At 43.6% G+C, this 24764-nt stretch overlaps 2 protein-coding genes and 1 pseudogene across 4 annotated transcripts in view; 1 reads left to right on the plus strand and 2 right to left on the minus strand.

Annotated features, from left to right (window-relative positions):
* The window catches only part of tecpr2 (tectonin beta-propeller repeat containing 2), a 33380-nt gene extending 30215 nt beyond the window's left edge, over positions 1-3165 (minus strand). The window contains exon 1 of one of the 2 annotated variants that reach the window (XM_021574003.3): positions 2900-3165. The gene's annotated coding sequence lies outside the window, so the exon portion shown is untranslated. Of the gene's footprint in view, positions 1-1026; positions 1318-2899 lie in introns of those variants that run through there. The other variant, XM_021574001.3, reaches the window with a different exon arrangement.
* Positions 3166-9499: 6334 nt separating this feature from the next.
* LOC110497711 (uncharacterized) lies at positions 9500-14969 on the plus strand. 2 transcript variants are annotated; one of them, XM_021574005.3, is made up of 8 exons: positions 9500-10636; positions 10809-11741; positions 12023-12265; positions 12476-12568; positions 12757-12906; positions 13148-13258; positions 13410-13503; positions 13633-14969. In XM_021574005.3, exons 1-8 carry the CDS (start codon positions 9797-9799, stop codon positions 14514-14516), a joined length of 3348 nt encoding a protein of 1115 aa, XP_021429680.3. In that variant the 5' UTR covers positions 9500-9796; the 3' UTR covers positions 14517-14969. The 2 variants fall into 2 exon arrangements, with proteins under 2 accessions (XP_021429680.3, XP_021429681.3); XM_021574006.3 differs by having other exon boundaries at positions 9525-10636; positions 10812-11741.
* A 22-nt stretch (positions 14970-14991) lies between these two features.
* LOC110498333 (cyclin-dependent kinase 2-interacting protein-like) lies at positions 14992-17716 on the minus strand (annotated as a pseudogene).
* Between the last annotated feature and the right edge of the window lie 7048 nt (positions 17717-24764).

Raw genomic sequence — 24764 nt, forward strand, 5'->3', positions numbered from 1 at the left:
CAAATTTTCAATGATGGCCTAGGAACAGTGGGTTAACTGCCGTGTTCAGGGGCAGAACAACAGATTTTTACCTTGTCAGCTCGGGTATTCGATCTTGCAACCTTTTGGTTACAAGTCCAACGCTCTAACCACTATCTGAGCATCTTACCAATCCCTGCAGCTGTACATAGCCCATCTGTAAATAGCCTATCCAACAACCTACCTCATCCACATATTGTTTTGATTTACTTTTTTGCACACCAGTATTCTACTTGCACATCATCATCTGCACATCTATCAGCTCAGTGTTAATTTGCTAAATTGTAATTACTTCACTACTATGGCCTATTTATTGCCTTACCTTCTTACTCCATTTGCACACACCGTACATAGATTTTTCTATTGTGTTATTGACTGTACTTTTGTTTATCTCATGTGTAACTAATGTGTTGTTGTTTTTTGGCGCACTGCTTTGCTTCATCTTGGCCAGGTCCCAGTTGTAAAATGAGAACCTGTTCTCAACTGGCCTACCTGGTTAAATAAAGGTGAAATAAATACAATGTGAAAAAACTAGGCTACCTGCCGACATGTATGGCATACAATGATTATAGAATATTTGGCTACGGTAAATACAGTGTGAGACCAGGCAAGGTAGGTACCTAGCTAGTTGCTACTGTGGGGTTATCCTCAATGGTTATCCTCCAATTTTCACACCTTGCTTCTACTTCTAACTAGCACAAACACAGTTAGCGCTAACTCCACATCAACTGAAACTAACCTTACCAAATATCTCTCCATAGTGTCCCTAACTAGCTAGCTAACAATAGTAAATAGATAGTGACATCACTTGGAGGTCCAAGATGAAATCGTATGAAACCGAAAATACTGGGTAGCTAACGATTTTGGACTAAGGCACAACCAGGCCAACAGCAGTTTCAGTAATGTTGACGTTTCAGACATGACAAGCTAGCTAGCTAACGTTAGCTAGCCTAGCTAACGTTAGCTAGCTACAAAAACAAAATACAAGACTTGTTTACACAGACTTACATTTGATTGTGTCCCTATATCCTATTATCATATAGATGACAAATACGTTACGCTAAAAGCATGTATAAAAGAGAGAGCTGACGACATTGCTGTCGCACACTTCTATGAATTATTATTCGAGAACATCTCTTATCATGCAGATGTTTCCGTCTCGAGCTATGGAGTATGAACGTCAACAAACCCCACCACACCACTTCCTTGTCTCGCGGGAAAACACAATCATGCATGACTGCTGCCTGCTGTGCCAGATGAGACGTTTATTGACAGGTTTATCAATATTGTTTATTTTCTCTGTTGTTGTGTCAAAGGCATCTTTATTATTACCAATATTTGTGTATTTATGGACACAGCCTGTGAACAGCATCCATATGTGTATGTGCAAGGGGAAATTGTTGAATTTCAATAGAATACGTGAAGCAAAGATATGTTGGGTCCATAGACTTAACGTTAGATACACATCGCCTTGTACATTTACATGCACGCTAATAATTCGATATTAAACTGATTATGGCAGTAGTCATGGAAACACCTTACTCCGTTATTTTAATCGGCGTAAGGTAAAAATCGAAGTAAGAAAATGCTTGCTTTCGAATTTTTCGAATTATTAGGATTTGCACAGTTATAGCGGTGTATCTTCGCATGTTATAGCACAAGCGGCGCGAGCTTCTTTCTTTTGCGCGAGTGAAGTGAGTTCGGAAAAACTGAACGTAAGCGTTTGAAGGAAAAAAAAACACATACCAGCGTTATATGTCCGAACTCAGAATGTTGGAAACTTTATTTTGGTTTACGATTTTCAGCATTTATCAAAGTCCCATCATGTAGCCTGATTTCAGATGTGTCCATGTAAACAGGGTTATTAAGGAAATAATTTTTCTTGCAAAGCATGTCAACGTTTAAATCTAACTATTATATTAATCTGACTATTCACAATGATCATATTATTTGTAGCTTTCCCATTATGGCGTCCGTGAGATCATGTGCAGCGCCATTGTGGCCCATATCCATTTTTACGTGAGATTCCATAAAAACACACCACTTCTATACAGTTATGACTTTTTTGTAACAGGTTATGAGAATTCGGTTACGGTTAATGAACATTGTCTCCTATCATGCAACGAAAAGGCACTTGTATTGAAGTGACGTGTTTTTAGGGATTCCCATTTTGAAGTAGTCAATTTTCTTCTTCTACTACTTCTATGAGTTGGCAAAATAACTTTAAGGGTGCACACTGCCTGTTTGTACAGGTATAAAGCCGGTGTTTGCGATTTACTGCCACTTGCAGTTGTGGAATGTATCCTCACGAGTATAATTAATTTGGTGATCCGTCCTTGTGACCTGGATGAAATTATGTGACACTTCCTTAAACCATGTCCCACCCAGTTGACTACTTCAAAATGGTGAAAATCCTCAATGACGCTGCCCATGCTAAAACTGGCTTTTGAGAACAACCCTTCTATCTAGCTCTATGGTTGGAGTCAATTCCTCTGGTTGCCCAGGTTTTTAGCTGTCAACTCATAATAAGTTGGTATTGAAATCTACGCCTACAGTACACCTCTAGCATTGCTGAGCATATTTCAATGTATGAAATGCACTTATGAGTAGAATTTTGCAAACAAATACACAGAAATATCGAACGCCGTTTGGGTCTTTTCGTGTCAAAAAGATACATATCAAATAACACTATTTGACGCGTCAAATAAGCTTGTTGACCAATCGGGACCTGAATATGACTACACGTCGCATAATAATTTAACATGTTCATACATTTTTACGTAGTTATTACAGATTGATTACACTGTCACTCGTATTTCACATGTCACCACGATTCACCGATACTTATGCTATGATGCTGGTCAAGTTTTGTTTCCCGCACCTGCCGCTGCCAGACGACCGCAGGAACACTTCCCGAGCTCTGGACAGCTGGTCATGAACAAGCTAGCTAGCTGATGGATGCAAACAATGTTCTTCCCCAAAAGCACAGCAAAACGATATAATCCGTTTCAGTAGCTATAGTTAGCTAGCTAACGATCTAGCTGGGTGACATCATCTAAAATATCCCTAATTTATAAAACAGTTCTTATTTTATAAATGGTGGTCGGACCCACCTATGCGAAGCTAGCCACAATAAGGATTAGCTACATTAGTGGAATTTGCGGTTCGCCTTTAAAATAAAAGTCTAACAGAAAGTGATGCAAATTAATACAAAAAGTTGAATCATGCCATAATCGAATAGATCATGCTAAACGAGGTCGGAATGTTCTTATATAAATCCAACAAAAGACAATAATTAGTTAAATCTGTTGAAATCCCACTGGATGTATTAGACTTTAGAATTGCATTGGGGGCATACTTATTTCACTGTACAGCCTTATGGAATGTGGATTAATGACATTGGGTATCAGTCTACTCAGTGACACCCAGAGAAGATTAGCTTCGTAGCTCTTATTGCAGGACTCTGAAACCACTGTGAATTGAGACACATTTATTGTACCAGTCAACCTACTATGTATATTGAACACTGTTCCAGAGGAAAAACAATATAATGTGGATGTTTTGGAGCCTGATAACTCTTGAGGAGGACTTTGGGGGAAAATCATTTGGGTACTGAGTAGACTGATTGCATTGATAGCCAATCCTTAGGTCAGGCTGTACAGTGCAATATGAATGTCAATACACACAATAGAATGACTGAGGTGGTGATTTCCCACAGTCAGAGTCCCACAATAAGAGATATGATGCTAATATTTGCATAAACTCTTCACAATTGTGTTCTGTGGGTGTCACCGAGTAGAATGATACCCCAGTTCATAGCTCCAAATTCCAACACTCCAACCTTGTTTAACATTATTCTAGTCTAAATATGGCATGATTCCACCAATGAACTTTCTGCATCACTTTCAAAGATGAACTTTTCTTTTGAAGGCGAAACGCAAATTCCACTATTGTGGCTAATCCTTATTGTGGTTAGCTTCACAACACATAACGGTCCGGTGAAGCCATACTATCCAGATGACACTAGCTGGCTGCTTATAACGGTAGTTTTGGGCAACACGGAGAAGTGCTTGGCTAGATAGTTATTTCAATAGGGGAACAGCAAGTGGATACCTAGCAGATACTACCTAAATCATTGTTAAGAATATTGAAAATGACAGTATCTTCTGGTCATTGTTTTCAGACAGATTGCGTTGGTGCTAGCTAGGTAACGTTACCAAGCTGGAGAGATAGCTAGCTACCCCAGAAGTTGCTAATTACATCTGTATCAAAGATATTTGCAAACATTTTTGATCCTGATCAAATTGCAAATGATCACACAGACATTTTACTATTTGGTCGAACAAATAATGCCTTATTACCAACTGTTATTAATGTTACAGCTTTGACAATGATCGTAATGGCTTGCACGTGCAAATTCAGCACACACAACATTCTATATTTTTTGTTGTTGATTTTTTTAAACCTTTATTTAACAAGGCAAGTCAGCTAAGAACAAATTCTTACTTACAATGACGGTCTACCAAAAGGCAAAAGGCCTCCTACGAGGTTGGGGGCTAGGATTAAAAATGAAATATAATATAGGACTAAACACACATCATGACGAGACAACACAACATTACATAAATAGAGACCTAAGACAACAACATAGCAAGGCAGCAACACATGACAACACAGCATTGTAGCAACACAACATGACAAAAACATGGTAGCAACACAAAACATGGTACAAACTTTATTGGGCACAGACAACAGCACAAAGGGCAAGAAGGTAGAGACAACAATACATCACGCAAAGCAGCCACAACTATCAGTAAGAGTGTCCATGATTAAGTCTTTGAATGAAGAGATTGAGATGAAACTGTTCAGTTTGAGTGTTTGTTACAGCTCGTTCCAGTCGTTAGCTGCAGCGAACTGAAAAGACGAGCAACCCAGGGATGTGTGTTCTTTGGGGCCCTTTAACAGAATGTGACGGGCAGAACAGGTGTTGTATGTGGAGGATGAGGGCTGCAGTAGATATCTCAGATAGGGGGGAGTGAGGCCTAAGAGGGTTTTATAAATAAGCATCAACCAGTGGGTCTTGAGACGGGTATACAGAGATGACCAGTTTACAGAGGAGTATAGAGTGCAATGATGTGTCCTATAAGGAGCATCGGTGACAAATAAGATTGCCGAATGGTAAAGATCATCTAGCCGGTTGAGAGCACCCTTACCTGACGCTCTATAAATTATGTCTCCGTAATCTTGCATGGGTAGGGTGGTAATCTGAATCAGGGTTAGTTTGGCAGCTCAGGTGAAAGAGGAGTTAATACGATAGAGGAAACCAAGTCTAGATTTAACTTAAGCCTGCAGCTTTGATATGTGCTGAGAGAAGAACAGTGTTCCATTTAACCATATTCTCAAGTACTTGTATGAGGTGACTACCTCAAGCTCTAACGCCTCAGAGGTAGTAATCACACCTGTGGGGAGAAAGGCATTCTTCTTATCAAATCACATTACCTTTGTTTTGGAGGTGTTCAGAACGAGGTTAAGGGTAGAGAAAGCTAGTTGGACACTAAGAAAGCTTTGTTGTAGAGCATTTAACACAATCCGGGGAGAGGCCAGCTGTATAAGACTGTATCATCTGCATTTAAATGGATGAGAGAGCTTCCTACTGCCTGAGCTATGTTGTTGATGTAAATTGAGAAGAGCGTGGGGGCCTAGGATTGAGCCTTGGGGTACTTCCTTGGTGACAGGCAGTGGCTGAGACAGCAGATTTTCTGACTTTATACACTGCACTTTTTTAGAGAGGTAGTTAGCAAACCAGGCCAAAGACCCCTCAGAGACACCAATACTCCTTAGCCGGCCCACAAGAATGGAATGGTCTACCGTATCAAAAGCTTTGGCCAAGTCAATATAAATAGCAGCACAACATTGCTTAGAATCAAGGGCAATGGTGACGTCATTGAGGACCTTTTAAGGTTGCAGTGACACATCCATAACCAGAGCGGAAACCAGATTGCATACCAGAGAGAATACTATCGACATCAAGAAAGCCAGTCAGTTGATTATTGACAAGTTTTTCCAACACTTTTGATAAACAGGCCAAATAGTACTAGGCCTATAACAATTAGGATCAGCTTGATCGCCCCCTTTTAATAAAGGACAAACTGTGGATGCCTTCCAAGCAATGGGGAAACTACCCAGAAAGGAGAGACAGGTTAAAAAGGTCGGAGATAGGCTTGGCGATGATAGGGGCAGCAACCTTAAAGATGAAATGGTCTAAATTTTCTGACCCAGATGGCTTTTTGAGGTCTAGTTTCAGGAACTCCTTTAGCACCTCGGACTCAGTGACTGCCTGCAGGGAGAAATTTGGTTTCGGGCAGGGGAAAAAGAGGAAGAAGCATCGGGGATAGTAGAATTAGAAGGGGAGGGAAATTAGGATATGTTGGACGGGCAAGAAGGCATGGCTGAGTCAAATAGGAATCCTGACTTAATGAAGTGGTGATTAAAGAGGTCAGCCATATGCTTCTTGTCAGTAACAACCACATCATCAACTTTAAGGGACATGGGCAGCTGTGAGGAGGAGGGTTTATTCTCCAGGTCTTTAACCATTTTCCAGAACTTCTTGGGGTTAGACCCACAGAGAGAACTGCTCCTTAAAGTAACAAACTTTGGCCTTCCGGATAGCCTAAGTGCACTTATTTCTAATTTTCCTGAATGAGAGCCAGTCAACCTGAGTATGAATATGCAATTCTTGAGATGGAGTAACTCTGAAAGATAGCGGTCGAACCAGGGGCTGAACCTGTTTTTAATTCAAATGTTATTTTCTATAATAGAATTATGTTATTTGACGTGTCAAATTAAAAGCTTATATAACCTGTCAAATAGTATTATTTTACGTGTATCTTTTTTGACACGCAAAGACCCAAACGGCGCTGATACAGAAAAACCAAAGACAGTACAGTATGAAGATGGGCTAAACCTGCTTCTCCAGATAACGCTTGTAGACAATGTCATGGCGACATTGGCTAGCTAAATGCATGCGCGGAATCACTTCATCTGGTCTCACACACTCCTTCGATATAAAGTTGTTCTTGACAAAAATTCCAACATGTCCGTTTGTCACTTTTATGAGGTTAGAGTAATAACATTGCCTCGATTCTAGTTTGTGCATTTAGATTTAGAGAAAATGAACAACTAAGGAAGAATTTTTCACTTCTCTCATTGACTTTTGAAAACCCCAAACCCCAGCCGGATCTGCTTGGTCTGTTTCACATGCGTTCCCAGAAAATCTTGCGATGTTAAGCCTCTGAGTTTATAAACTTTGTGGAACGACCATAGATGGTCTAATAAAGTGACCGGATGTAGTTATTTGCTCTGACTCATGTGCAGTGTTGATGAGTCTGCAGTCTTTAGCTCACGTAGCAGACAAGACCTGCTGTATGATGTACTACAAACCCATGGCAGGGTTAGACAGATGGGTATTCAGACAAGATTTACTTGGGTCCTAGTCCATGTGGGGGTAGAGGGGGAACTAGGCAGCTGATGTACTGGCTAAACAAGCACTTAGTAGTGGGGATGTGGATGTTGTAGTTTCAATGAGCAAGGCAAATGCAAAAAGCCTGATATGGACAGTGATGGTGCAGACCACCCAATTTGCATATTGCCCCAACAGATCTACAGATAATGCAATCTCTATTGCACTCCACACTGCCCTTTCCCACCTGGACAAAATGAACACCTATGTGAGAATGATATTAATTGACTACAGCTCAGCGTTCAACACCATAGTGCCCTCAAAGCTCATCACTAAGCTAAGGACTCTGGGACTAAACACCTCGCTCTGCAACTGGATCCTGGACTTCCTGATGGGCTGCCCCCAGGTGGAACGGGTAGGTAACAACACATCCGCCACGCTGATCCTCAACACAGGGGCCCCTCAGGAGTATGTGCTCAGTCCCCTCCCTGTACTCCCCGTTCACTCATGACTGCACGGCCAGGCACGACTCCAACACCATCATTAATAAAGGTTCAATAAAAAATGTTAAAATAAAAAGTTTGCTGATGACACAACGATGAGACAGCTTATAGGGAGGAGGTCAGAGACCTGACCGTGTGGTGCAAGGACAACAACCACTCCCTCAACGCTATCAAGACACAGGAGATGATTGTGGACTATAGGAAAAGGAGGACCGAGCACGCCCCCATTCTCATTGACGGGGCTGTAGTGGAGCAGGTTGAGAGCTTCAAGTTCCTTGGTGTCTACATCACCAACAAACTAACATGGTCCAAGCTCACCAAGACAGTGAAGTGAAGAGGGCACAACAAAAACTATTCCCCCTCAAGAGACTGAAAATATTTGGCATGGGACCTCAGATCCTCAAAAGGTTTAACAACTGCACCATCGAGAGTATCTTAACGGGTTGCATCACTGCCTGGTATGGCAACTGCTTGGCCTCCGACCGCAAGACACTACAGAGGGTAGTGAGTACGGCGCAGTACATCACCAGGGCCAAGCTTCTTGCCATCCAGGACCTCTATACCAGGCGGTGTCAGAGGAAGACCCAAAAAATTGTCAAAGACTCCAGCCACCCTAGTCTGACTGTTCTCTCTGCTACCGCACGGCGAGCGGTACCGGAGCACCAAGTTTAGGTCCAAGAGGCTTCTAAACAGCTTCTACCCCCAAGCCATAAGACTGCTGAACATCTAATCAAATGGATACCCAGACTATTTGCATTGACCCACCTCTTCTATGCTGCTGCTGCTCTCTGTTATTATCTATGCATAGTCACTTGAATAACTCTAACATGTACATTGACTCTGTACCGGTACCACCTGTATATAGCCCCGCTATTGTTATTTACTGCTGCTCTTTAATTATTATTATTTTTTAATTAATTATCGTACTTTCTTTTTTTAACGTATTTTTCTTAACTGCATTGTTGGTTAAGGGCTTGTAAATAAGCATTTCACTGTAAGGTCTACACCTGTTTTTTTTCACCTGATTTGATTTGATATGGCAGCAGCAGTGGAATAGAGACACTAAAGGCAGGCATCTATTCCAAGTACATAGGAAAGTCGGGGAGAGGAGGACGGCAGGAAGAGACAGAAGAGAGGCTATTTTTACACGACTAAGAGTGGGTCACAGACGGTTGAATAATACTTTAAATGTGATAGGAAATCATCAGACAGGAAAGTGTGATTATTGTCAGGAAACAGAAACAGTGGAGCATGTACTGATACTGTGTGGGCAGTATGAGAGGGAAAGAGAGAGGCTGAGATCCAGTATGAGGGAGAAGGGGATACAGGAAATTAATTTCAAAGCATACTGAGTAGAACGTCATTAGATACAGCCTCAAATATTTTGTTATCTTTTTTAAAGAGAAACGGGGTTGGCTTTAGTTTGTCAGTCTCTGGCCCACACTCAACTACAGTAGGTGGCGGTAATGCACCACAACGTTGGATGCCAACTGCCGATAAACCCCACCGAAGAAGAAAATGACCGGCTACGGAAATGACACACGCTGGAGAAAAAAAATCTAGCCAGCAGCCACTCTGCTCACGTCTGTCTTTGCCGTTAGCTACCTTCTGTAGCGTTTAATGATTGCATCGTTTCACAGTATCCTAAATATATATATATATATTTTACAATTGCAGTAACCTCTGTCGTTTTTATTACTAACTCATTGGGTTGTAAAAAAATATCGAAATTCAAGTTACCTAATCTATCGATTGTTTCGGGGATTGCACATGAATATCTAGCTAGCTAGCTAGCCTGCTAGCTACAACAGTCAAAATGGCGGACAACGAGGATGAGAGCGATGTGTCAAGTACAACAACAGGGGCAGATCATGGTACAATATATCAAGTTCAATGTGTTTCTGGATTGCCAGAAAATGAAACCTCTACAGAATTGGAAAACCAGAACCAAGTCGGCGATAAATGTATTGAAGCGCAGGGCTTGACAGATTTCCTGCAAAGCTGCACTAAAGAGGAGACATTCGTTGCAAAGGACTCCCAAGTGGTTGTCGGCCAAACTGATGGAAATGAACAACAACCTGAACAAAACATAACGTCTATTGTTGAGACTTCAGGTATTGCAAATGGTGCAGAGTATTCTACAGTCAGTGCTGACTTTGTAAACGCTCTCGCACCTGGAACCACCATTATTTATGTGCAACCAGACGGTAGTTTTGTTGAGGGATCAGGTCTGACTGCAGAGGAGCAGCAACAGCTAGTGGAGCAGTTGGCCAAACAGCAGCTTGTCACAGTGACAGAGAGTGAGGCTGTTCGCCTGTTTGAACAAAATCAAGTAATCAAAACACTCCCTACTACTTCATCACAGACACAGTATACGATTCCAAGTACAGCACTGGCTCCCAATGAGCTGCAACAAGTGCTAGAGCAAGTGATCAAATCTCAGCAATCCATGGCCCAGACACCCAAGGAATCGGAGCAGGTTGTGACCACTTTGGACCCCACAACTGGCTTGTTCACGACTGTTGCAGCTTCAGAGATTACAGTAGGAAGCCCACATCCACTGGTCACTATGCAGAATGCATCACAGCAGCTGAAGAAGGTTGCAAAACAAGTGGCACTTCAGTCCCACAATGGTACGCGCCTGGTCCCGAAAAAGGTAACTACTTTTTGGATGAGTTTTTTCTATTAACTTATTGCACATGTGATTTTCACTGATATTTAATATGCTCAATTGTCTAATTCTGTGTTTGAAAAGATAACTTTTGATCATAGCACTTTAATCCGATGCTATGAAATCTATCCAGATGTTATTGTTTATATTTTACCAGCAGGAAACAATCAGAATCCAAGTCCAGATGCCCTCTGGAAAGCAGGAGGTGAAAGGACCTACGCAGGCTACCATTTCAATCCCCCAACAGAAGAACTTGGCTTTGACGAGTCAAGGCCAGCAGGTCAAAGTGTCTACAAATGGCAGTGTGAGCAGCAGCCCCCAGATCATCCACATCACACCCATGGTTGGACAGCAACAGTACTTCCTACAGCAGAACCCTGGAGACCCTCCCATTCAGCTGCTTCTGCAGAGTTCAACCCCCGTGGTTGGCAGCCTGGTTCCCATTGTGCACAAACTGCCCATACCTGTTCAGACCCCAGCCCAGCAGCCTTCTGGTAAGGCCCCGGTCAACGGCACAGCAGTTAAACCTGCCACCGCTGCTGCCACCACGTCTGTCTCTGTCCCAGCCTCCACAGTGGAAAAAGTTAAAAGGGTCAAAGCCAGAGTGAAGAAGGCACCAAATATCAAAACCCGTTCCGGGAGGGTGTCCAGACCGCCCAAGTACAAGGTGAAGGACTATAAGTTCATCAAGACAGAGGATTTGGCCGAGGGCCATCAGTCAGATTCTGATGATTACTCTGAGATCAGTGTGGAGGAAGATGAGGATGGCGGGGATAGTAAAAAGGGAGCAGCATCTATGAGTTACAGTCACAAGCGGAAGGCCTTTCAATGTGAAACGTGCGATAAAGCTTACATAGGCCACGGAGGTCTGTCCAGACACTACAGGCTGAATCCCTCTCACGGTGAACTGAAGTCCCCTCCTGAAGGGACCCCAAAAACAGACAGCCCTGGTAAGAGAGCAGGCGCTGGGGCTGAACATAAGAAGCCAACTGAAGAGAGTAATGCCTACAGTGTTAAAAATACATCAGGTCCTGAGAAAAGTGATGCCACAGAGAAAATGGCTGCTGCAACTTCAACCACTCAACAAAAAGTAAGTCGCTAGAAAGTTACCTTGTGTATAATCAAATGTTGACAAACGAATACCATTGGAATGTTGACAACCTGCAGCTCATTTACCCGAAAGCTAATATTATGGTGATGTCTGTCTGTTATAGTGTTGTTTTTCCGGACACAGATTAAACCTGGTCCAAGACAACAACAAAATCAAGCACAGTGGAGAATCTCCATTGAACTAGCTTTTAGCCCGTGACTAGGCTTAATCTGTGTCTGGGAAACCAGTCCATAATGTTTTTACGGATTGTACCTTCACAGGTGGATACCACGGCAGCCCAAGGAGTAGCAGCTTCTACCAGACAGGCAGTGGGCCAGGTAGTGGTCCAGGCTCGGGGACCAGGGAGGCCCAGAGGACGGGGCAGACCACCTACCAAAGGCCTGCCGATGGTGGCAGTACACCCAGCAGTGAGACGGGGGCGACGGGGCCGACCCCCAAAGCTAGGAGGGGGAGTAGCCAGTGTGGAGCAGCAGGCCCAGAGAAGGAAAGCACGGCTGAAAGAGGTACATCAAATTAGGAATCAGAACACTTTAAACAAACGGTTGCTGCTAGGAATGTTTCTACATGAAGTTAAAAACAAGTGTTAAATATACAAACAAAATGTAGTTGTTATAATGCAAAACACATGAGTATTTAGTAATGTTGTGAGTATAACATGAATCTCTGAACACCATAAGTTGTTTGACTGTTTATGTCACTTGTTCCCTTGCTAGGTGACACACGAGTGTGATAATGAAGAACTGATGGAGACTGTGCTCCCTCGCCTGGCTAAGGTCATGACTGTCTGGGAGTTCCTCTTGATGAAGGTAAGGTCACCACGCTAACCACCTGAACAAACAGTTGCACGCCAATAAAGCAATTTACACAATACATTGTTTTTGCTACACAATGTTTGAATGCACTTTATCATACATTTTTAGCAACAGGCAAATATCGAATAAGACACAGTTGTAGTTTGTGGTTTACTGAATAATTGTATTCCATGAACCGTCAGGTGGAGAAGGGGCGGCAACCCAAAGCCCAGTTTTCGGATGTCTACCGGGAGTTTGAGCAGCTCCACAGCCAGGTGAAGAAGATGGCCCGGGACTATATCAGTAACCCTCAGCAGGGTGTCCACACGGCCTTGGAGGTCCACAATGTAGATGTAAGAAGTACAGCTATATTATTAAATTCAATGAAACTATACATTTGGGGGGAATTAATAACGTCATAGCCAGATTACAAATAAAGAACTTCCATGCATAAAATACTATACAGACATCTCATTATTAGTACCACTACACTGGGAGTTGAAATGTATTCAAATGCATTGAACAAATTGATTCTGTCTCGGAAACAAAATGTACAGAGTAAAATTGTTCATTAATGTACATCCTGTTGCTTAGGTTGCCAAATCTCTTGGCATCGTCGATGAGGTGAACAGGTTGAAAGTCCTCAACCCTCCAACGCAGCAGAATGTCACCAACATGGCAACCAAGAATGTCCGCTACATGGAGGTAAGCACCATTTCATTTAGACTGCACACTAACTCTACTCTTGCTGTTATGGAATTATATATTTTTTTCATGGTAATTAATTGTTATGAGATGCAAAAATGTAAAGGTAATTCTTAAGTTGATGAAAGTCTTTTTAACATTTTTTACCCAGAATTCTAAAATGTTACCTCCAACGAAGAGATTTAAAATGGAAAACCGGGTTGGTGTTCAAATTCATCAGAACGGCGTTGAGACTTCCAAAATAGGTATGTTGTATATTTTACCAACTAACAACCTGTGGATAGATATTTGATATATGTCCTAACCAAAACATGGAAGAAATCATGGAAGATCACACATTTTCTTTCTGCTTTCATTTCCCTGTATACTCTCAGAATCCAGTGAGGCCAAAGTAGAGAACACCGCATCAACAAGCATGAAGGACAATTCACCACAAACTCAGGCGCCCACCAAGAGCCCCGCGGGCCCTCAAGCCACTCAGACTGCTGTCGTCAAACCACAGGTTGTCTCATCTAACCCAGAGACAAATGTAATACCCATGGAACTGATCCAGGATCACTTATCCAACAGCATGACAGAGTCAATTGACTCAGCGGGAGGAGAGGAGACCATGGAGACAGGTCAGGGTGCGTCTGGTACGGAACCAATCGAGGTCCTGAGCACCAGTGACATGGGCCCTCAAGCCACTCAGACTGCTATCGTCAAACCACAGGTTGTCTCATCTAACCCAGAGACTAACGTAACACCCATGGAACTGATCCAGGATCACTTATCCAACAGCATGACAGAGACCGTTGACTCAGCGGGAGGAGAGGCCATGGAGACTTGTCAGGGTGTGTCTGGTACAGAACCAACTGAGGTCCTGAGCACCACTGACATAGCAGATCAGATGAAAGAGTTAGAGAAGGCCTTGGCCACAGACCCAGTCCCAGTAGATCAGCAGCCCAGGAGTAGTAGCACTCAGCCGCATCAGCCCAACTGTACCCTGGTCCAGGAGAGTGGCCTGACCCAGGCTGTCTCCAGCGGAGGCCAGGTAGTGGTTCAGGAGACCCAGGAAGGCCAGGAGATCTACATCCAGACCGAGGGGCTCACCATGCACCTAGCAGAGGGCCAGGAGGGCGACATGGCCTCTGAGCGCATCGTCATCGTCAACGGGCCTGACGGCACCACCATGCACATCCGCGCCCCTGAAGGAGTCCCTCTGGAAGCAGTCCATGCCCTGCTTGGTATTGAGGCTGAGGGGAAAACACAGCAGTGATTTGTTGTTTCTCCATGTTCAACCCCCTCAACTTCACCCATATTGATTTCTTACTTCTGGTGGATTTTATTGTATTCCAAGTGTTCTTTATGAATTTGTAAACATTATTTTCGATGTGGTGTTTTCATATTTAGACAAATTATTAGCCCTTCCTTAAAAGTGTTTAGTTGTTTGTGATATGTTTATATGTAGATAAATATCAAAAGCAGTTTAAAAAAAGTTGCACTATTTTATTACTTTTTATATATTTGGGTGTAACATTTTCCAAACATAAAATAGGTTTGTAATACCATGGGACATTTATTCAATGGAGGGGAAACTTTAAAAGAAATCGTAAAAGTTGTGGTTTTATTCATTTCCATGTTTCATTTGTGATTCATTGTTGCAGTACAACCATTTCATATACTGTACAGTTTAGCTCATTTTCCTCTTAATAAAGAATGTGAGAACAAATCATTATTTTATTTAACGGAAAGTTGAAACCAGCAGCATTGCTGTGCTTCATTCGGTGCATGTGAGTTCCTTTGTAACATCCGTACAGTAGTTGTATGGCTACTGTACTTACAAGTCCATACACAGAATATAATCCCATTCCAATATGAAAAAAATGTTCCAATTTATGTTTGTTAGATTCGTCAATGTCTCTAAAAGAAGACCCTCTAACCGTAGCCTTGCACTGTTGTCTATTGGGGCGGCAGGGTAGCCTAGTGGTTAGAGTGTTGGACTAGTAACCGGAAGGTTGCGAGTTCAAACCCCCGAGCTGACAAGGTACAAATCTGTCGTTCTGCCCCTGAACAGGCAGTTAACCCACTGTTCCCAGGCCGTCATTGAAAATAAGAATTTGTTCTTAACTGACTTGCCTGGTTAAATAAAGGTAAAATAAATAAATAAAATGTACAGCTGATACAGCCTGCAGGAGAGGTGCACCATTGAGAGGTTGTTGTGTGAGCTAGTTCCTGAAGAATGGCCCGCTTCAGAGTCCAGTCACGCTTGTAGGCTTCGTAGAGCTTGGAGGGGACCTCAGCTGAAATAAAAATGGTGACATTTCACAAAACCTACTTGTCATGGAACATACAGTGCCTTCAGAATGTATTCATACCCCTTGATTTATTCCACATTTTGTTGTGTTACAGCCTGAATTCAAAATAGATTAAAGTCAAGGGGTATGAATACTTTCTGATTCGTAATAAAAACACCTCAAGGATCGGTTTCCCAGAAAAAACTAAAAAGCAATTCATAATGTTTTTTAGTCCAGAATTATGTGTATTCTGGGTCCTACATGTATTTTCAAAGCACAAGGCATCTTAAACTGATGGAAAGTCTCATCGAACTGTGATGTAGGCCAGGTCTGAAACAAAGGAGTTTGTCTTCCTGTTCCATATTGGAATTTCTCCAGGTCGATGATCCCCTTCTCAGATTAAACCAATTTATCAATTTTTTTATTCAATTACGTGTCTAATGGAAAGAGAAAATGGTCAAAGTTGGCAAAATAGTACGAACAGATCTGGAATCAGGCTACAATTGTTAGTGTTGCCAGAGGGAAAGGTGGAACAATCCTTAATCAAGATTTGGCTGATTGTTCCACAGTCTTTGATACTGTTCAATCATGGCACAAATTATGGATTCACCATTTTGTCCATGACACTTAGCAACTCTTGTAGTTCACTACTGTTTCCAAATGCATTCTCTGAATTAGATGTGTCCTGATCCTCCTTCATGACTTCCATCTCTTTATGTAAACAGATTTTTTTTTAAGTGATGAGGAAGATTGCCATTTAACATTAGCATGACTTTCCTCCCAATTCCATTTATTGTCAAGCAAGACATCGCAATACATTGTCAACCCTAGATTGACAATTTTATTTGCAATGGTGGATCCTTCATCATTCAGTTGGTCCCATTTCAGAATCAGATTGTGCCAGTCAGCTACATTGTCTTAAACTTTTCTTGCACTTCCAGTCACTGTAGACTGAGACTTTCTGCCAAGAGTGGTCATCTCAGATCCTTGTACTGGGGAAAATACATTTTTATGTTTGGCCAAAGAGTGTGCCTGCCTACTAGTATGCATCTGATGTGGCCAAATATATGGGAAGTGGTAGTTTATTAACAACCAGGTAATGGATAGTAGATTAGTATTTTATATTAAGATAGATAAAAGATACAACAAAACATAGCAAATTATTCACCAGCTGACATAGGAAGGCTTTTTACTAGCTATCATTTTGGTTCTATTGATGTATAGGCAGAGCCATATATTTAGAAATATATGGCTCTGGATGTAGCTAGCTACCTCTGGGTCAATGATGTCATTTGAAGCTGGACCAGAGCTAGTAGCTAGTTTGCTAGCTCATCAGTAGCCTCATTGAGAACCAGGTTTTCCTAAACGGGAAGTCCATGGCACAAAATCTGCTAAAAAGGGGTAAGAACCCGGTGTAAATCAGTGACGACTCGCAACACGTCAAACCAATCAAATGCCTTGCTTGGGCGGACTCACTAGATTAGTGTTGTAGGTGCCACAGTGCGTGAGGATGGCCGTGAAACCGCTGATTAAAACCCATCAAAATATGTTGATGTATGCCGTGTTTGTGGTAAACCGCACGACTAACAGGGACAAAACATAACCTTCTACAAGGTAAATCGTCTTCATTGCGACTGGACTGCACACGGGCTTTAGAAGAAATAACGGGACCTGTCACGCTGAGTGGGTTTCAATATAAAAGAAGTGCCAATGACGTGGAAAGAATTGTATGTTTTGTGAGGGAAAGAGCAAATTCCAGAGTTAGAACGGAAAGATGTGCCAAAAGAGTGTCTGTTCAGGAAAGCACTGAGAGTCTGGCGAGACGAGGCCTATTCAGGGAGCCATCCCCAGCGACAGATGACCAGCCGCCAGATATAGGAATTAAACTGCTACAAGCACCGGTTTATGGTGCATTTCTGGTGCTCGCTATCGCGTGGCGATGCTGCTGGAGTCGGCATTGGCTGCCTGAGCCAGGGAGAGGGTTTCCCCAGCATCGCCACATGTTGCTGATCAGACCCTATTCCTCACCGCCACCAGATCAACACCAGCTAGAGCTACTTGACGAGCTGTCGCCAGTGACCCTGCGTGCCTCTGACTCCCTGCCTGTCCCTGCACTAGGGGACCCTCCAGCAGCACCGGACCTGTCTGCTGCTACCTCTGATGACCGGTCCAGCCCTGACATGGGCCCATGAATCCCTGGAAACTTCAAACTGTCTCACTCGTACAGGACATTTCTGATCCCCAGCTATATGGCCAACCCCACAAATGAAACTGAAACTACACACTCCTTTGTCCCATGCCCTCTTCTCACATGTTGGAATCCCCCTCCTACATACTGGTGCAAATGACCATAAATTTGCCACCTGAAACTTGGCCCACAACTGCGTGGCCACGCATGACTCCAACACCCTCATTAGGTTTGCTGACGACACGATGTGGGAGGCCTGATCACCGACGACGATGAGACAGCCTATAGGTATGAGGTCAGTGACCTGGCAGTGTGATGCCATGACAACAACCTTTCCCTCAATGTCAGCAATACAAAGGAGCTGATCCTGGACTACAAGAAACGAAGGGCCGAGCATGCCCCCATCCACATTGACGTGGATGTAGCGGAGTGGGTCGAGCTCTCAGTGTCCACATCACTAAGGAATTAACATGCTCCACACACATCAGCACAGTCGTAAAGAAGGCACGACAACGCCTCTTCCACCTCAAGAGGCTGAAAATATTTGCATTGGCCCTCAGATCCTCAAAAGGTTCTACAGCTGCAGAGCATCTTGTTTGGCTGCATCACCACTTGGTATGGCAACTGCTTGGCATCCGACGGCAAGGCACTTAACCCTAATTTGCTCCAGGGGCGCCATACTACTATGGCTAACCCTGTCAATCATAGCTTAGCTAAGTGGTATAGTTGTTCGGGTGCGTTTGTAAATTCGCTCTGGCTATCTACTCCGATTTCAGAGCAGTCTGACTGTGCCAGAGGCAGAGCGCAGAATAAGGGATGAATTTACTACGTTGAATGTGGCCAGTGTCAGTAAACGTCAGCAGAAAAGCGTAATTAAATTGTTGACAGCAGCACAGTTACAGTCACCAACACTCTGGATAACATGAAAACTGCCTAACCAGCTCTGCTAGGGCGAGTAAAATGGTCAGAGTGAGGTGTTCTCTCATTTGTGACTGGAAGTAGCTAGCAAGTTAGCTTAGGTGCTTGACTGCAGTTGGGAGGTCAGAACGCTTGGATCAACCCTACTCCTCAGCCAGAGCATCCAGTGTGCGATTGAATTTAGCAACACACCCAAAGTCTTGATATTAATTTGTTATGCTAACAAGCTAGCAAGAGGTTGCATTACAACAGCATCAACTTCCGGCAGACAGGCGAAGCGCTAGTACGCTCAACTGAAAGGATACCGTTTGTTTACTAAAATGAACTAACAGTATATAGTATGGGTATTCGAACACAGCTCAGGTCAAAATAAATGTAGAAATCTATGTTATTCAATTATTGCACCCACACTGCTCACGTGTGTAAAATAGAAATCAGTTCTATTCTGGTCGCGGCAGATCGCGGTGCAAGTCCTGCCTCTCTCATCTCCTTATTGGTTTATAGAAGCAGGTACCTACGTGCCATCTCCTCAATAGTTATACCCACGTGGGTGACTGAAAGACGAAAGAGGTCAGTGGCTTTAATGCACCTAATTTATGAAAATTGCCAATCGCAATATAAAGTCAAGAGAAGAAAAAGCCTGGAAGGAAGAGAGATGACTAGAAACAATTCGGTTGACCGTTTTATATGTGGATTTATTGGTGGAGTAGAGGACCTTGTGCATTTCAGGTAAAATAACAACTCAATGTTTATATCCCAGGACAAATTAGCTAGCAACAGCAAGCTAGCTAAATAGGACAAATTAGCTAGCAAGTGCAAGCTAACTAGCTAAATTTCCATAAATGTATCATGCTTTTCGACCTGTCCCCAAATTAATATAATTGGTTCAGAGTTGGTTTGATATTTTAACCTGCCTGTCGTGATCGCGTTTGGTGTGGGGGACAAAATAGATTTATGCACGATGGCGCACGCGCGCAGACGGTTTGGGTTCGGTGTTACACGATTTCTAAATGTATTTTGCAACGCTCGCGCACGCGACACAAGCGGTGTGGTCAGCCTGTAAGAGTTCAATTCTGATTTACGGGCCCTTCCCAACAATGCAGAGAGAGAGAAACATTTTATAATAGAAAAATAACACAAGGAATAAATAATACACTTGGAAATATACAGGGTACTGGACAAAAATGTTACTCCCACTGAGCCAGAATCATCCCTGGCATGTTCGTGATCATTGCGTTCGAGAGTCGGAAGCCTTCACCTCACCTGTCCGCGCAGGTTCTTCCTGTTCTGTCACATTCAATTTCTGAAAGTTCGACTGCTGAGGATTGTCAGAAGAGGAACATCTAATTATCTCTCCTGTACTTTAACTCAAAGAAAGTACTCGGCTTGTATTTCGCAGATGTTGGTTTACATTGTCAGTAACAAACACACAAATACATCAAACAATTTTTTACTTTACTTTTTTTTTTATTCAATTATTTTCTCTATCAAAAAGAAGACATATAGTAACTCATGTTAAATTCAGAAATTAGGTTTTTCGTGACAGACTAAGGTACGCTAACCCCATTCCGTACAAATGTGCGCAACCGCGACATTCAAACGAGGCTGCAAAGAAAACAAATGGGATTGTAGCGACACTGTTGACATCAAAATCTGGGGTGTGAACTACGTTTCTATTTAAGCGTTGATTGACATAGTAATGGCTCTATAGTATTGGAGAAGCTGTACGTTACATCGTGACCTGTCATGGCGTAATGTACAGTGCGCATAAATCAACTAATTCTGTCTTACTGCCTCTCTCCACCAGGTGTAGCACTGCTCTCACCGTTTAAAAACAAGAAAGGTACAGGGTAAGGGGGATACCTAGTCATTTTTTGCATCATCACTGCAAGATTTCATGACTCTCAAAAGCTGCTGTTTACTTCTGAAGATCACTTTAGCACCGCCCTAAAAACCCAGTTCAAATTCGACACAAACCTTCAAATAGGTATGTAATGACACATTATATAAACTCTTTATAATGTTTTATTTACATTTTAGAGGCGATAAGCTGATAAATTGGACAGATCGAGTGAAAAAAGCTGTTCCCCCACCCGTCATTTAAAAAAAGACCCGACGGAGCTCATTGTCTTCTTGAATCATGCAGAGATGGGCATCATGAAGGTCTCGTCATTGATTTTGTTGGAAAGGGGAGAAATTGTGCTTTACATTGGTATTGATATTACAGTTGATCTGGAAGTATCGTGTTTTTTGGGCACTAAAATAAGGTCAGGTTGTACAGACCAGCACGATGTACTAACGTGAGTGAGTTTACGTTAATTGTTCAACAGATGGCAAAAGGAGGACCACGGAATAAGAGGATGTATGAAATAGCTATCTGTAACGTCGACGATGGGAGTCGAGAAACAGGTGGTAAATTTAATATAACAAATAACGATACAACACAGGAGTAGCATCTAGACATGAACAACAGAAACAATGCTGCCTGGGGAAGGAACCTAAGGGAGTGCCAGATAAGGGGAGGTAATGGAGGCCAGGTGTGCTTAATGATGAAGCGCAGGTGCGCGTAATGATGAAAGCCAGGTGCCGTAATGATGGTTCCCTGGATGGGTGATTAGTAAACCTGCGACGTCGAATGCCGGAGGGGAGGAGCGGAAGTATTACGTGACACTATCAATGTACCCTTGATAAAGATGAGCAAAAAAGACAGTATAAAATGAACCTGAAACAAATACTGAGCTATGTTGCATGCAACAAAAATGAAAGGATATGTCTTTATACTAATACAATTACTCAGAGAAAGATTTTGTTTAACAAGTTTTTTTTTAATCCCTCGAAAAGATAGGGCTCGAAATTATTAGCACCCCTGTTTTCCCCTTCGGAGGACAACGACACAGCCCTTCTAGATTTTTTATGAGATTGGAGAACATATTGGGAGGGACTGTAGACCATTCCTCCATATAGAATCTTTCCAGATCCTTGAAATCCTAGGTATGTTTTTTTTCTGCATATGCATCCTTCCTTCGATTATAAACCCACCACTGGTGCGAGGCCAAAGAGCTCTATTTTCATGTCACCTGACCATGGCACTGGTTTCAATCCAAGTGACATTGCCATTTAGAAAAGTCCAAGCATTTACATTTGTTAGATGACATGAAAATAAAGCTCTTTGGCCAGGCACACCAGTGGTAGGTTCGGTGTGGAACGAAGGATGCATATACAGAAAATAACCCCCATACCTACTTTAAAATATGCTGGTGGATCTTATAGGGATATTTAACTTCCACTGGTCCTGGGCCCCTTGTTAAGGTCAACCCGGTACCAGGAAATTTTAGCCAAAAGCCTGGTTGCCTCTGCAAGGAAGCTGAAACTTGGCCACTAGTGGATCTTTCAGAAATACAATAACCCCAAGTACACATCAAAATCCACAAAGAAATGGTTAATTGACCATTTTGCAATGGCCATCTCAGTCTCCAGACTTGAACCACATTAAAAACCTGTGGTTTCAATTGAAGAGGGCTTTTTTGCTAATAATTTATCTAGGGTGCTAATATTTTCAGTCATGACTGTATGTTTATCTCGGTCAAAGTCCCTTTGTGTAAGTAGGGGGCTGTGTGCTGCTGTGTTTGGCAGACTGTCAGTCCCAGAGTCTCCTTCAGTCGGTGCCTAGTGGTACAGAGTTTTCATATCAGCATCCTCTGCCCCTTCACAGCACCTCTGCTAGATTTGGGGATAGTATAAATTCCATAACGTGACCCTGCAATGGCCCCTGGCATGCAGGCGATAGTGTCTGTGCCTCCCCCCCCCAAGGCCAGATTGTCCTCTCCAGGCCAACGTAGCGATTGGTCAGACCATCCCGGGGCTCCAGGCAGTGCAGCACACAGAACATGGCAGTGGGGACAGAGTGTAGGGCTGCAATGCTATTCAAACACAGAAAGAAGCCTATCTTTAGAGTTAACAAAAATCTTAGAGGGTGTCACACCCTGACCATAGAGAGCCTTTTATTCTCCATTTTGGTTAGGTCGGGGTGTGGCTAGGGTGGGTAATCTAGTGTGTATTTCTTTGTTGGCCTGGTATGGTTCCCAATCAGACGCAGCTGTTTAGTGTTGTCTCTGATTGGGGATCATATTTAGGCAGCCATTTCCCCACAGGGTTTTGTGGGATCTTGTTTCTGTGTAGTTGCCTGTGAGCACTGTTTGAGCTTCACGTATAGTTTATTCTTTATTGTTTTTTGTGCGTTTGACTGTCAATAAAATATGTCGAACCGATTCCACGCTGCAATTTGGTCTGAGTGTATTTACGACGACTGTGACAGAGGGATAATGGCACCACTGAATATTGTCACGCCCTGATCTGTTTCACCTGTCCTTGTGCTTGTCTCCACCCCCCTCCAGGTGTCATTCATCTTCCCCATTACACTTATACCTGTGTTTTCTGTTTGTCTGTTGCCAGTTCGTCTTGTTTGTCAAATCAACCAGTGGTTTGTCTCAGCTCCTGCTTTTCTCTAGTCGCTCTTTCCCACCCTCCTGGTCTTGACCCTTGCCCTTTGCCCCACTACTAAGGATTATCGACCCCTGCCTGCCTTGACCTGTCATTCCCCTGCCCCTGTTGCTGTAATAAACATTGTTACTTCAACACAGTCTGCATTTGGGTCTTACCTGAAATGTGATAAATATAGTATGTATTTACTCCATGAGTCAATACTGACCTAGATCAGATATGACCTCCTCAATACTGACGCTATTCCTTTCCATCACATCCTTGACTCAACAGAATGGGAACTCTGGCTCGTTGAGGCTGGATGCAAAACAGAAAAGAAAGATGTTTGTTAGAACAAGTCTGTGTAACAAATCTGTGTAAGTATCATTGACGGCCAACTGTCGTACACGGTGAGACGCCTCCTGAAGGTTCGACCTCAGGGCAGGGGATTCCAGTACCTGGTTGACTGGGAGGGTTATGGCCCGGAGGAGAGGTGCTGGGTCCCCGCTAGGGACATCCTGGACCCAGAACTCATCGCTGAGTTCCAATGCCGGCACCCCAGTCAACCCCGCGGTCGAACCTTCAGGAGGCTCCTCACTGTGTATGTCGGTTGGCCCTTCGATGAGACAGGCGAGAGGGGTGGGCCTGGAAACAGGAGACAAAAGGGCTGTAAGACACAGGTTTAATCCTAGACACATGAAAGGTGGGATGTAAGACAAACAGTGCAACAGAAGACAAACAGCAGAGGGGCTAATGATCATCAGATGTCCAGGACCATGGTAGGCCTACAAAAGCGTTGCCGCACAGGTCAGGGTCCGATGGGAGCCCGGGTAGCAAGCAAGCCTGGAGGAGTGGGCCCACTCCAGGACCGAGGGGCAGACCGCATCAGGCACAAACATACGGTTATCTGGGCCCCCCCAAGGTTCGGTTGGGAACACTGCGCCTCACGGACCTGCTTCCCTATTCCCCAGCTGAGTGCCTTCGCCAGACACAAGGTGGAAAGGATGGTCTCAGGGTCTGAGGGGGTAGCCACGGGGCTATAGCGGTGTGACAGCGCATCTGGCTTGATATTCTTGAATCCTTGTTGGTAGGAGAGGGAGACGTTAAACCAGGTGAAAAACAGGTCCCACCTAGCTTGGCTGGAATTGAGACGCTTGGCGGTGCAGAGATACTCCAGGTTCTTGTGGTCTGTCCACACAATAAACGGATGTTCCGCCCCCTCCAACCAGTGTCTCCACTCCTCCAACGCCATCTTCACCGCGAGAAGCTCACAATTCCCCACATCGTAGTTCCTCTCCGTGGCATTGAGGTGATGGGAGAAGAAGGCACAGGGATGTAACTTGAGGTCCAGGGCAGAACGCTGGGACAGGACATCCCCCACTCTGACATTCCGAAGCATCAGCCTCCACTACAAACTGACTGAACGGGTCAGGATGAACCAATATGGGAGCAGTGGTGAAACAGTGCTTGAGGTCCCAGAACGCCAAATCAGCAGCTGGGGACCATGTGAATGGAATCTTGGGAGAGGTGAGTGCAGACAGGGGGGAAGCCAGGGTGCTGTAACCCCGCATAAAGCGGTGATAGAAGTTGGCAAATCCCAGGAAACATTGCAGCTGCACTCTGGATGTAGGCTGGGGTCAATCCA

The sequence above is a fragment of the Oncorhynchus mykiss genome, chromosome 19 (assembly GCF_057628025.1).
Source record: "Oncorhynchus mykiss isolate SJ-2025 chromosome 19, ASM5762802v1, whole genome shotgun sequence".
Classification (NCBI taxonomy): Eukaryota; Metazoa; Chordata; class Actinopteri; order Salmoniformes; family Salmonidae; genus Oncorhynchus; species Oncorhynchus mykiss.